General features: G+C 38.0%; 1 protein-coding gene across 3 annotated transcripts in view; it reads right to left on the bottom strand.

Moving 5' to 3' along the window:
• HFM1 (helicase for meiosis 1) overlaps positions 1 to 11,495 on the bottom strand; it is a gene marked incomplete at both ends in the record, with an annotated part of 80,778 nt that extends 69,283 nt beyond the window's left edge. For 2 of the 3 annotated variants that reach the window (XM_080925597.1, XM_080925599.1), the window contains 5 exons: positions 2,648 to 2,695; positions 2,955 to 3,217; positions 6,687 to 6,990; positions 7,857 to 7,969; positions 11,428 to 11,495. In XM_080925597.1, coding sequence (XP_080781723.1) covers positions 2,648 to 2,695; positions 2,955 to 3,217; positions 6,687 to 6,990; positions 7,857 to 7,969; positions 11,428 to 11,495 — 796 coding nt within the window. The remainder of the gene's footprint in view (positions 1 to 2,647; positions 2,696 to 2,954; positions 3,218 to 6,686; positions 6,991 to 7,856; positions 7,970 to 11,427) is intronic. The other variant, XM_080925598.1, reaches the window with a different exon arrangement.
• Positions 11,496 to 15,057: the final 3,562 nt, after the last annotated feature.

Below are 15,057 nucleotides of genomic sequence, written 5' to 3'. Positions count from 1 at the left end.
TTCCAACCCAGTTCTTCATGGAATTGGAAAGATCAATGTGCAATTTCATATGGAATAACAAAAGACCTAGAATAGCGAAATCCATCCTCAACAACAAGAAAACATCTGCGAGAATCACTATCACTGACCTCAAGCTATATTACAAGGCAATTGTACTGAAAACTGCATGGTACTGGTACAGAAATAGGCATGTGGATCAATGGAATATAATAGAAGATCCAGAAATGAGCCCTCATGTATATGGTCACCTGATCTTTGACAAAGGAGCCGTAAACATTCAATGGAAAAAGGACAGCCTATTCAACAAATGGTGCTGGTCCAAATGGCACTCAGCATGCAAAAGAATGAAAATAGACCCTTTCTTATCTCCTTGTACAAAGCTCAAGTGTAAGTGGATCAAAGATCTCCACATTAAACCAGATACACTGAAACTATTAGATGAGAAAGTAGGGAAAACCTTAGAACTCATAGGCACAGGAGAAAATTTTCTGAACAAAACACCAATGGCTCAAGCTCTAAGGTCAAAGATTAACAAATGGGACTTAATGAGATTGCAAAGTTTCTGTAAGGCTAAGGACACTGTCAAGAAAACAAAACGGCAGCCAAAAGAATGGGAAAAGATCTTTACCAACTCCACATCAGAGAGAGGCCTAATATCCAAGGTATACAAAGAACTCAAAAAGCTAGACACCAGAGAATCAAATAACCCTATTAAAAAATGGGGTACAGAGCTAAACAAAACGTTCTCAGTTGAGGAATATCGAATGGCTGAGAAACATCTGAGGAAGTGCTCGACATCCTCAGCCATCAGGGAAATGCAAATCAAAACAACCCTGAGATTCCACCTCACACCAGTCATAATGGCTAAGATCCAAAACTCAGATGACAACAGATGCTGGCGAGGTTGTGGAGAAAGAGGAACACTTCTCCACTGTTGGTGGGGTTGCAAACTAATACAACCACTCTGGAAATCAGTCTGGCAATACTTCAGAAAATTGGACACAGTACTACCTGAAGACCCAGCTATTCCACTTCTGGGCATATACCCCAGAGACACTTTAGTACACAACAAAGATATATGCACCACAATATTCATTGCAGCTCTATTTATAATAGCCAGAAGCTGGAAAGAACCCAGATGTCCTTCAGAAGATGAATGGATACAAAAATTGTGGTACATTTACACAATGGAATACTACTCAGCCACCAGAAACAATGACTTAACCAAATTCTTAAGAAAATGGCTGCATCTAGAGAATATCATCCTGAGTGAGATAACCCAGTCACAAAAGAACAGACATAATATGCAGTCACTGATAGTGGGATGCTAACCCCAGAGGCTTGCACTCCCCCAGAAACAACTCACAGACTGTATGAAGTCCAAGATAAAAAGAAAACAAAACAAAGTCATGCTCAATCCTTACCCACCAAGAACACACTGACAAATTCCGGGTTGTACCCTGTTTTACATGTACAGTCTGCTCATTGTAAAAAAAAAAAAAAATCTTTACACACCAAGAAAACTTTGACTATTTCCAGGTTGCATCTTGTTTTACATGAACTTTATGCTCACTGTTACTGGTGGGATCTTTATCACACTATCAAACCTTTAAAAAAAAAAAAAAACCAAGTACTGACAAAAATGTATTGTATAATTTTATGCAAAAAATGCTTAAAATCTGTACATTGATCTTTGTTTTGTAAAATAAAGTTGTTTAAAAAAAAACCTGGAGCTTGTTGTTTCAGGCTGTTCTGGCTAGTCACCTTGCTCTGGTGACTCCATCTTCACTCTTTAGCTCCATGACACTATCATGCCAGCCCAGCTTTTACGGATTCTAACATTGGTTCCCTGTTTATGGCACCATTTGGGAGGGATTAGGAAATGTGGAGGAAGTATGTCACTGGGAGTAGGCTTTGAGGTTTCAAAAGACTGCTGCTGTTCTCAGGCTTTCTGCCTTCTACTTGCAGATCAAAAGGTGAGCTCTCAGCTAGCTGCTCCAGCCAACAAGCTTGCTGCGATTCTGCCCTTACATGATAGACTCTTAACCCTCTGAAACCTTAAGCAAAAGCAAATACATTCTCTTGTAAATTGCTTTGGTTATGGTGTTTTATCACAATAGAAAAATATCTAAGACACTACTCAGTAATCTGAAATTCATTTTCTGCTTTGCAGATATAAAAGGAGTATTCTGAATACATTCAAGTAGTTACATTAGAAATGCCTAGGTATACAAACTTGATTTTCATAAATTTCAAATGAGGTTCCATCGAAAATGTTAATTAGTAAATTGCCCTCAAATCCACAAAAAGCTGCATTTGCTTGGCATTCCCTTATTTGGTTTATATCTATATTTACTCTACCAAAAGAAATGATCTGTATTTATATGTAAGTCAATATATCAAAGTTCTTCCAAGGCTACACATCTGATTTCTGTGTTTATATTATCACAACCTGAAAACAGTCCATAAGCTAGAACAGCCTGCAGACCATACTTGGAATAGCTCTGATGTTCATAGTGTAACTCTTACATAGTCAAAACAACTTATCTTTTTCAATGATACCCAAAATAAACACGAGTACAATGAAACAACATACTTTAAATATGATTTCATAAATGTAAAGTGGCTATTGTCAAATAAAGGATACGGATTTCTGTGACAGCCTTCAATGAACCTAAGCCATTTGGAGTTATGCCTAAAAAAACACATAATTATATGGATTTTTAATCAATTTGCATAAAACAGCTCCAATAAAATTTGTATAACATTTACTAAGAGGCAAGTTAAAAATGTTAAGATAGAGCTAAAAAATAATAAAACATGGGGAAATGCATAAACTGCACATGACAAGAGAACTTATTTACTCTATTTTGCATTCTATTTTATGCCAACAATTCAAATTAGTCTGTATTTTCATAAAAAGCAACTGAATAGGCAAAGAAATAAGAACTCACCTTGAATGTCATGAGGCTGAGATGTAGCAGAAAACGACGGTGCTTTGAATATGTCTTTTTCAATTCCAGAAGCAGAAAAAGCATCATTTGCTTTGAGTTTGTTTGTAGAATATTGAAGTTTCTGCTTACTATTACTACAGTTCCATGATTTGTTTTTGCTGATTTTTGTTTGAGTAAGTGTCACTGGGCTAATATGAGAATTCAAGTTTAAACTTCCATCAGCATAGTCACATTCCTGAACATTGTCACATGTTCTAGATAATCTGAAACAAATAAACCACCACATTTTCTGTTTCTAACATTTGCTTAAAAACTAGTGTAAAAAATATTCTCTTAAAAATACCCATAATAGATCTGGAGAGATGGCTCAGTGGTTAAGAGCACTGACTGCTCTTCTAGAGGTCCTGAGTTTAATTCCCAGCACCCACATGGTGGCTCACAACCATCTGTAATGGGATCCGATGCTTTCGTCTGGTGTGTCTGAACACAGTGACAGTGCACTCATATATAATAAATAAATACATTTAAAAAATACCCATAATATAGTTTATCATTTTCCTGAAACTCATATAAGTTTTATATGAGTTGTCTTAGTCAGGGTTTCTTTTCCTGCACAAACATCATGACCAAGTAGCAAGTTGGGGAGAAAGAGGTTTATTCAGCTTACACTTCCATATCGCTGTCTATCACCAGAGGAAGTCAGGACTGGAACCCAAGCAGGTCAGGAAGCAGGAGCTGATGCAGAGGCCATGGAGGGATGTCACTTACTGGCTTGCTTCCCATGGCTTGCTCAGCCTGCTTTCTTATAGAACCCAGGTCTACTAGCCCAGGGATGGCACCACACACAATGGGCTGGGCCCTCCCCCCTTGATCACTAGTTGAGAAAATGCTTTACATCTGGATCTCATGGAGGCATTTCCTCAACTGAGGCTCCTTTCTCTGTGATAACTCCAGCTTGTGTCAAGTTGACACAAAACCAGCCAGCACATGTGTCTTGGTAGTCACAGTCATCAATGATCTATAAACTGAGTCATTAGGCCAGAACTGACCTGTGTTCTACTAATTAACTTGCTCCTAAAACATAAAAACCATTAAAACTAACAAAAAACTGTTGTTTTAGGCCAGTTAGCTTTGGAGTAATCACAGCAACAGACATCTAATTAAACTGATGAAAGTCAGCTAAGTGCTGAGCTATTTATTTATTTCACTATATAAATCTTAACAGTAGTTTCTTAGGATGCAGAGTCCCCTTTGTAGGGTCCTGGCCTTGTAGATGAATTCAAAAGGAGCAAAGAAGGCAATCTGAGGGTGAATCACTATAGTTAGGGAGAGAAAAGGCAGCCATGCATGTAATCCCCACAGTTGTGAGAAAGAAACTAGAAAAAGGTGGGAAAGGAAGTAACATTTTCTGAATTTGAAGTTAGGAAGTAGAAAGTTCACTGGAAGTCTATAAACAACTACATGGAGGGAGGGTCATCAGTCTTCCTAATGCTGTGACCCTGCAGTACAGCTCCTCATGCTGTGGGGACCTCCAACTATAACATTATTTTTGTTACTACTTCATAACTGCAATGTTACTACTGTTGTGAATTGTGATGCAGAGATCTGTGTTTTCCTGTGGTCTTAGGTGACCCCTATGAAAGGGTCATTCAACCCCTATAAAGGGTTTCAACCCACAGGTTGGGAACTGACACTCTAAGGGACAGTTTTCCTGCCATTTTCATATCTTGCCTTCAACTGTGTAATATTTATTTTCATTTTCAGCTTGAGCTTGGTTTTTAGGTTACAAAACCAGATTTTTGTCTTTAAAACAGTTTTGTGCATGTGTGCATGTGTGTGTTTGCCTTTTGTAAAAGGTATTACTAACCAGAAAAACTAGTCATTGGTAAAGCATACTATCAAGCATGCCATTTGTGCTAGAAGATGCTGACACACCTACATTCATATGTATCGTTCCCAGTCAGCCCAATCTTCCTTGGCCCTAAGGTTTACCACTGTTTACTTGAAATCTAGTTTTCATGGTAATTTTGAGATGTAGTAGTAGTCTCCCCGTGTAGCCCCGGTTAGCCTACAACATATATGCCTTGTAACCCAGCCTGGCCTTGAACGTCTAATGATCCTTTTGCTTTTGCCTCTGAGTACTGAGGTTATAGGCTATCTGTTTTTGTTTATTTTGTTTTATGTAGGCATCTGAAGCTATAAGCCTCCCTCTCGTGGGCACTGTCACTGAGTCACACAGGCCTGGGTGTGCTGTGCTTTCATTTCATTTGCTTTTAGGGGTGTTTTGTTTTCATTTGACTCAAGACTATTTTGTGTGTTGTTCGGTCTCTATGAATTTTGTGTGTGTTCTTTAGTTTTTCTTGCTGTTGACTTGCAATTATTCTATTGTGGTCAAACATAATATAAGAAATTATTTAAATTTTTATACATTTGTTCCATTGGCTGCTGAAAATGTATATTCTGCAGTGTTTGCATGGAATTTCTGTAGATGTTTGTGAGGTCTCTGATCTTTGATGGCATTTAACTCAGATGAGTCTTTGTCCATATTTCATTAGAAGGACATATTTCTTGGTGAGAGTGGAATACTGAAGTCACACACATATTATAAATCTGTGACACACCTACTCCAACAAGGCCATACCTCCTAACAGTGCCATTCCCTGGCCCAAGCATATACAAACCACAGGAGGGGTATATGGGAAGGTTTAGAGGGAGAAAAGGAAGGAGAAGTGACATTATTATAATCTCAAAAAATAAGAGAAGAAATTAAAAAAAAAAATACAAACAGAAATGTAGCCTAAAATAATCCCAGCTCTCAGGAGGCTAAAGCATAGAAACTCCCAAAACCAGAAGTTTGGCTTGCTAAAGTAAGGTGTTTGTTTGTTTGTTTGTTTTCAAGTTGTTTTCCTCAGGTATGTTAACAGCTAACACATGTGAGAACATACAATATACATACTTTGTTTCTGCCCCTTGCTTGTCACTTTACTATTAATCTACTCATCCTCTGATTTATGAAAAGGGCCATTTTGGAGTGTAGCAAAAATATATCATTTAGAACCAAGCATGCCAGAATACGACTTTAAGGCCACTAATGAGGAGGTGAAGGCAAGAAGATTTCTGTACTTTTGAGCTCAAGCTGGTCTACACAGCAAGTTCTAGTTTACCTAGGCACACTTAATGAGATCTGTCTCAAAATCAAACCACCAGTGTATGTATGTACGTATGTACGAACATGTGTATGTGTGCATATGTATGTATGTATGTATGTATGCATGCATGCATGCATGTGTACACACACTTAGGGCTAACTAGAAGTGGGTTTAGCCTTTTATTTTAGATTTCAGCTTTAACTTTCAGTATGGCTAAGTATTAGTAGACATAACCCACCTAAACAAAAACTGAGATTCCTCAGTAAATTTTAAGTATTAAAGGTTATTGATAAGAAAAGCTTGAAAATCTTTGCTATACTAATAATTGGTGCTAAAAATAACTGTCATATTACAAAACATTTAATGAGTTTTAGATATTCACTCCATGCCTTCACAGTAAGGGGTGAATTTTAAGCTCCTGAAGGGCAAGAACCTATGGTTCCTATGAGTGGAATCCCCAGTCTGATACTCCATATAAACATCTGTTGTTACTGTTCCTCTCATCCACCATCTATTATATTTCTTTTCAGTGGAACCCAACATTTTGCTTCAATTACTGAGTATTATTTAAGTTGTTAGTTACCTGTTTTTGAATGCTAATGTACCCTCTCTGTCTTCTGCGGTATTATGTAATTCTGTATCACCAGGACCAATCTTTGCAGATAGACTCTCATCGCCCATGTGATTTTTATATTTCTGAGAAGAACCATACACCAGCTTGCCAGTTATATGTGACATGTCACTGTTACTTAATCTTCCTAAACTTAGGTAATCTTGTTCATGTATATTACAGGGAAAATGAAATTTTTGCGTTGGTGAAATACAATTTGAGTCTTCATTAATGATTTTCAAGTTTGATGTTAACATTTTTGGCATCTTTCCTTCTCCTAGGGGAAAAGAAATATACCAATTATTAGTTATTATGTTTTTCATGGAAACAAACTTTCTAAATAATGATAAAAAATTTTCAATTACAAGTTTCTAAAAAGGGCAGTGACATTGCTTAGTGGGTAAAATATTTGTTGTCAAGCCTGAAAGCCTGAGTTCTATCCCCAGGAACTACATAGTAAAGAAGAGAGTTGATTCCTACAAGTTCTCTGACCCCCACACACATGGTGACAGTACCCACCTCGTACATAGACATACTAAGTGTAATGAAGTTAAAATATGCAAACATACATAATGCATGAGTTATAATAAAATATTAAAGTTTTGAATATTACAAGAACCATACACTGAGCATGCTTGTCTTGGGAGGGGGAATGATGCAGGCCCTCCTATATGCTAAGCACATGCTCTGTGACATCATTAACCTGACAATGCTTAACAAAATTCCAAACTATATATAATCTTCTGAATCTTGGCTTTTTCACTGAATGCTGATCTGGTTGTCTGAAAACTTTACCTATGCAAAGAACAAGGCACATGTGTGGTAGTGATTATGCACTACATAAATGTATACAAGCAAGTGTGTGGTAGTTAATATGTTCTCGGTAAATGTGTACAAAGAAGTGTGTGGCAGTGAATATGCACTAGTTAAATGTGTACAAACAAGTGTGTGGTAGTGAATATGCACTAGGTAAATGTGTATGTTTGTAGAGAAGTGAATGTTTTAGATCTTGAGATTTGATGAACATGTACCAATCTTTGACTTTTACTCTATTAAAAAGGAATTAATAGTTTAATATGTTGGATTTGTTTATGCACGCATAAGTCGCATGAGTTTGGTTTCACAAGAAACATGACAATTTACCTAATAGCTTATAACTTTCAATTTCTGCCTCTAATTCTTGAATATCTGGAATTTCTGAAATCAGTGGAGCTGGGGGGAGAAACCAATCCAGTGATTTTTCCTTAACTGGAAAGCTGTATAAAACACAAAATGTGAGTTTATGTTATAAGGAAGGGCTATCACAAACCATTTATTTATTTATTAACATTACGCAAACACAAATGCTTAGACAAACATCCCATAGACATCTTTCTGTCCTGGATTTGCTTTACCCCTGAGTCAAAGCTCTCCATATCCTTCCCTGTGTCATAGGACTGATAATACCTATGTAGAGGAACACCCGAGATGATGGCTAAAACTCCTCGTCCTCTTCTCAAACTGTAGGATTTAAAGTGCTGTATAAAACAGACCGCTTGTGACACACCTCTCCTATAACCCTGGGTCATCGGCATATAAATGTCAGTACTGCTGTGTTCGAGATTATCCCTTTAACTATCACAAAGTAATGCTCTAACAGAGATATTTTTGGTTTAGAACTATCCATAAATCAAAAAGAATCCAAGACAATCACAGAAACTGGCATTTTCTTAAAGGCTACAGTAACTTGTGGCCCCAAGTTTACCCTCCTTGTCCTTTAGCTGTGACCCTGTTAAAAGATACTGCTTAAGGTTCTCCTTTCCAATCAAAGTGTCTTCTTTTTATTATTACTACAAAAAAAAAAAAAAAAAAAAAAAGATATAGGGTGGCAGGAAATGTAATTGAGAAGAGAGAGCACCATACATCATTGCTGCCATATTTCCCAATAAAAACTATGGCATATTATCTATGTTTGACCAACTGCCTAACAATAGGCAGAACATTTGAAAATAAGGATGATTTCAAAGACTCTTGGAAATATATGTCAGAATAAGTCATAAGATTCAGTACATAGCCCTACTTGTAGGTACAGGATCAACTTCTGAGGAACCCATACACACGTTTCCAAAGGACCTCTCCTACTACAGTCCCTCAGGCATATTAAAGTCCCTAAGTCATGGCCTGAGACAAGATACATGAAGTGTGGCCAAGGAATTAGGAATTCAGTGCACAGGGTTTTAATTGAAGACTAATCATATAAGTACCCCTAACTGACATATGAATTTCAGATCTACAGAAGAAGGTTTTCAGCCTGAGTCATGTTACTGGAGTAAACACTATGTATAGTGAGCCACTATTATATTTAATGGTGCGGAACTTCATGAAGGCTGAGCTCTTGAACTCTGGTCAGACCTTTGTAAGCATAGTCCCTGCTTTGTTAGCTCTTTTTGCACAGAAACTATTTCAGAAAAATCTAAGAAGGTAATGAGTTACAGGCAGACATATAGCTCTACTATTCAGGCTCCTCAAAATTAAATTACTCTTATGATTTTTCCCCCAGAGGTACTATCTCCTAACCAGCAAAACCTAAACAATAGTACAATATTTTCTACTTACTACATATGGAAACATATCAGGACTTTCCAAATCTTTTTTATAATAACTCTTAAATTAATCATTTCTTTACATTTCCAATGTTACTGTTCTAACCAAAGCTTCTTTTCAATCAGTCTAGGCCCTGGCCCAGATACAGTGTTGCCCTCACTCAGGGTGGGTCTTACTACCTCAACGAAGTCTTATGACTTGAAGGCTTCTAATCAATCCAATCTAATCTAGATATTTGCTCAATAAGTTTCCGTTCTCATACAATTCAAAACTGTGTCAAGCTGACAAAACTAATCATCCCAGTGTCCACAGAGGCCCATATGTTAAAGGCTTGCTTTGGTTGGGAGACTGTGGAACTTTCATTGGTAAGAGTCCACAGGTGTAAGTAGCTCACTAAGGTATGGATCTGAAGAAATACTGAGATGCTGGTCTCTTCCTGTCCCTTTGTATTCCTTCTGTCCCAAGGTGAAGTTTACTCTATTATATCATCCCACCAGGACAAACTATCTTTCCAGAAGTCCTAAAGCAATAGATCAATAGACCATAGCTTCCAATTGTGAGTCAATTATCTCTTTCAGTTTTACAAATTGTTACCTAAGGTGTTTTCCAATAGTGGTGAATGTAAATAAAGAATACATTCTGGGCCTCTTTCTTTCTGTACAAAGATATTTCCTTTAGTTTGTTTGGAACTTTGTCCTGCCTCACTCCCATATCTACATATGGATGTACTACTATTCATTCATTAATCAATTTTTAATTTTTATTGATACCATATACCAAATGCTGTTTCAGTCAATAGGCTTTACATTCATTTAACACCCAAAACAAATCCTACACTTCCTATGATATTTCCATAGGTCCTTAAAGATGGTCTTCTTTCTTTCTTTGTACAGACTCCATAATATTTCTCATGGCCCTTGTAAAAAATGTATATGTAGACAGTAGATAAAAACAAAGATATAACAGAGATATAGATAAACCTAATAATCCATCTTGAATGTAAACATCTACAGGCTTTATTTCTACTTAAATCAGCAGGGCTTAGCACAATGCTTCAAACACTTAAACATGTTGCTCAAGAAAGGCTCAGTAATTTAATTCCTTAGTTTTTAAAATATAAGCACATCCAATATTCTTATTCAAATATTTAACATACAAAACAATATACTCACCATTAACTTATCTGATTATACCTCACTGCTTCTGTTTTATAAATCTAATACTACAGTATGTAACTCTACATACTGTTTCCTACAAAAACTCCAAACTGTCCTATCTCCATGCTTTTTTGTTTTCTGTAATATTCTGGCATCAACACTTCCTTTCTTACTGCTGAAAGGATGATTGAATCCCTGGAAGCATCAGCCTAGGTGATCTCCCACGTCTGAAAGTTCACTGCATGGGATGCAACTTCATTTCCCTTGAACACATTTTGACTTTGTATCCTTAGAAGGATGCATATAAACTTTGCCTAGGCCAGACCTGATTCACTCCTCTTGACCTGCTGAATACACTCATTCACTCTCAAGGTGTCCCAGGCCGAATAAGAAATTAGTCACATTATTAACTGGTGGCTTTTTCAAATACACACGTATTCAATCTCTACCACAGCTTAAGTAGTATAAGAAAATGAGCTTTTCAGTCTTTTTCTATCCTTTTTAGTACCCAAACAATATTTAAATTAGAATAAGTAAAAAAAAAAAAAAAAAAAAGACCCCAATTAAATGCTTTAACAAGATGGAATAATAACACTAAAGAACACACAGGGAAAGTTTGGAGGGTGATCCAGGCATGAGAAACTCTGACTTGCACTCCCTGCTGCAGCCTTTTGCTCTAAGCCTCCTTCCACCACCCTGACTTATTCTGTCTCCTCCTCAACCTGAACTATTTCATTATTACTTATCTTAGCCTTCATCTGACAAATCATATGGAAGCCAATAAAACAAAATCTAATCTCCAACTATAACATTTCAAATTATAAACTTTAGTTACTCCATTATATCAGAATTCTAAACATAAAACTGAGATCTTAATCTGCTCACTTTTTATTTAGCAGAGAGAAAAATTAAAAGATCCTAAAATTATAAAACTGAAAATTATACATTAGATACGCTTTTTAAGGCACACTTACTTTTCAGTTTCATCTGGGTTACTGAAAAACAAATTATCCATGGAAAAAAAGCAACCCGATTTTGGCATTGTTGAAAAACAGGCTTTGTCTGAAATCTATAAGATACAAAAAAGGTGGTTTATATTTATGTATGGGAACCTAAAAAATAATTTCTGGAGAAGTATATCAAAATCATTAATTCCCTTGTATGCTTTCTTAAATATAGTCACCGATACGTCTTTGAACTTTGTCTTCTGTAAATTCCTAAACACATTAACAATGGAGCACACTATTCTCTACGTGTTTACCAGTGCTTAGAATGTACTTCCCTTCCTCACCTAGCAAATTCTGCTACATCCTTCAGTGTGTGTCACCATATTAAGGCATGTCTTGCTCCTCTTTCATTTCAATTATCCAACCCTGCTGGACATTAAAACTATTACCGAATTTTTCTAAATTCTGAAACATAATGAATGTTCTGTAGGTCAAAGAATGCAATTAGATGGACAAATCATAAAACAAAAAATACATTTCCATTTCTTATATGATAGATGACACACTGCAAATTTGTCCTCAGGACAGAAATCAAAAGTTTAAAAGCACATAAGTGGGGCTGGAGAGATGGTTCAGCGGTTAAGAGCACTGACTGCTCTTCCAGAGGTCCTGAGTTCAGTTCCCAGCAACCACATAGTGGCTCACAACCAACTGTAATGAGATCTGATGCCCTCTTCTGGTGTGTACTTATTATATATAAGTACAGCTACAGTGTACTTATATATAATAAATAAATCTTTAAAAACAAAAAACAAAAAACGTACAAGAGCACCATCTCATGGCAAAAAGCCAATTACCAAGTTAGAATATGCAACCAGTATTAGAGACTTCTCTAATAAAGACAAAAAACACATGCAGGAGTTATTTGGGTAGAAAGGCTACTTCGATGTACATCTTGATAAGATGCACAGGAGGATAAATCCTGTGTGCACTTTGGGATGCTTCCTATGAACCAGAATATTGTAGGCATTTCACTGTTTTAGTTATTTGGTCTACCACCCCATGTTTATTTATTTTTCTCTTCTCGATTTCTTTCTTTCTAATCTACCCATCCTCCTTCTCCACAAGCACCTTCCTATCTCCCTTCCCCTTTGCTCCCCTACCCATTCCCACCTCACCCCTCTAGCATCCCCCTTCTCTAGAGCATCAAGCCTCCACAGAATCAAGTACCTCCCCTTGTACTGATGCCAGATAAGGCAATTATCTACTTCATGTGTAGCAGGGCTTAGTCCCTGGGGCTCTTGAGGGGCTCTGGTTAGTTGATATTGTTGTTCTCAATTTCTTAAGCACTCACTCACCAACAAAAATAAATAGCAAAAAACAAAAAACAACAACAAAAAAACAAGTAAATATGATTCTATAAATGTCTAAACAGAAGCCCAGAAAATAGAGCAGAAAGTAAAAGGGAATCACTCAGCAATACACTAGCAGATCTTTACACCTATTTATTCAAATAATTTCAGAACTTGAAAATGTTATCTGAAAAAAAAACCATGCTAATCAACCTTGTATTTATTGTCCAAGAAGTTGCAAATTGCTTTCTGTCTAGACTGAGAACTACATTTTAACCAACATAAAGTCATCAAACTCTATTTCTGTAGCTTTGCTACCTCAGGATATAAGTAGATCTCAATACTGACATGTACGATCTAATTCTTTTTTTCTAAAAGAAAGTAGAAACCAGACATAAAACAACAAATTAAAATTAATTTTCAATGTTACACCAAACAAAAAGATCTCCTATACACACAGTAACAAGAATGTTTTTTTTCTGTTTCTAGTATAACAGTCAGTGTAACTTTAGTTCAGAATAAAACCATCAGATATATATTTTTTAATTCCGATATACTCCAATAAACAAAAAACAAAGGCTTTATCTAAAATTGTACATCTCCCAGTCTTGTTTTTTTTTGGGGGGGAAGGGGTGCATGGAACATTATTGATGATATTCAAGAGAGGGGTCTGGGGTGGAAATTGTGAGGGAGATGCTCAGTGTTGGGGGCCGAGTTGGGATATCTCCCACTCTTGTACTCTTACTTTTCTTTACAACATTTATCTGCAATTGTTACCGTTTGTTTAGTTGTTTATCTTTCTCCCTGGAAAGCAAAAAGAGACTTCTTCCTTCTCAATGTGTTTCAATAACCTGGAACAGTTCCTGGCACAGAGGAGATGATCAATAAAAATTCATTTTGGAATGAATGCGCTAGCAAACGACTTATAAAATAATTCTAAATAAAACACTGTCAGTCCACTGATTTCCCCCTATTGTTAAGTTTACATTTTTGATTTTTTTTTTCTAGCTGAAGATTCATGTTAGTCAGTCATAACTGAGTTTGAACTTTCATGGTGTAAATAAATCACTTAAAAAAACCCATAGTCCTGCCCCACCCCCATCCTCACTGTGGCTCCGAGGGCCTCAGTCCTAGCTACCTGACAGGAATGACAGGAATGCATGGGAGCGCCCGCCCTCCTGCGAGGGTGCCCAAGGCCCAGCTGCCCCCAAGCACTCCATGCGCCCTCCCTCCAACATGTTTCTCCATAACGCGCCCCCTCCACTCATGTGACCATACCCCGGTGCCCATCCCTCCCCTGACCCTTCCCCCACCTCACCTCAGTCCCTCATCCGCCCCTTCCTCACCTCACACCTCCCTCCCTCATGTGCCCATCCCCCCCACCTCACACCTCCCTCCCTCACGTGCCTGTTCCCTCCCTCACGTGCCTGTTCCCGTACCTCACACCTCCCTCCCTCATGTGCCCATCCCCCCACCTCACACCTCCCTCCCTCACGTGCCCATCCCCCCACCTCACACCTCCCTCCCTCACGTGCCTGTTCCCGCACCTCACACCTCCCTCCCAGCCCGTTCCCCCTACCCCCATGCCTCCCGGGCCCCACCACCGCTCACCAAGCCCCCCAGGCGCCCATGCGAGGCGCGCACGACGAGCCCAGGCCTCTGCCACCAGACCCAGGGCGCTGAGTCGAGTGCCGATTTACGGGCCCTTCGAATGCCCCCCAAGCCCTGCTTAGTCAAACGCCTAGGAAAGGATCAGCAGCCCCTAGTCTGCTTTTCAGGCCAACTGTTTCCTTCAGAGATGGGTGGATTGGTTTTGAACAACGTTTCGCTAATCATTGAATCAGTATCTTACCCTCGGGGTTCAGGGGTGCCTGGGAGCTCCTCTACTGGACGGCATTAGTTAGGCCGCAGCCCTGGGACCTCCATTTTCTTATTACCTCCATATACTTATTAATAAGTGTCTTATTTAAAATGGCACCCATTAGGTCACTGGTAAGCGACGCGACTGATTTTAAACATTTTATCCAGAGGTAGGTCAGGAAACACATCTGATATAAATACTTGATACAGAACATCACATTATTTCCAGAGTGTGCCTGTGCCTGGTCCCCAGCTTTTCTTTCGACACTTTATTTCCCTTAAGCAGACACTGGCGTTGTGTTTCGTTGTTTAATGGTACAGTTAGAAATGTATGTTTAAAGACTTTAAACAGACCTCCGCTGTATTTGAAATATCTATTGTTATTTAGCGAGCTATAAAAAGTATACAAAGTGCTTTTTTTTCTATTGACTTTACTATCAAGTGG

This window comes from Micromys minutus, assembly GCF_963924665.1.
Source record: "Micromys minutus genome assembly, chromosome: 11".
NCBI classification, from domain to species: Eukaryota; Metazoa; Chordata; class Mammalia; order Rodentia; family Muridae; genus Micromys; species Micromys minutus.
Note: the sequence above shows the minus strand (reverse complement) of the source record. Positions and strands in the feature narration are given on the sequence as shown.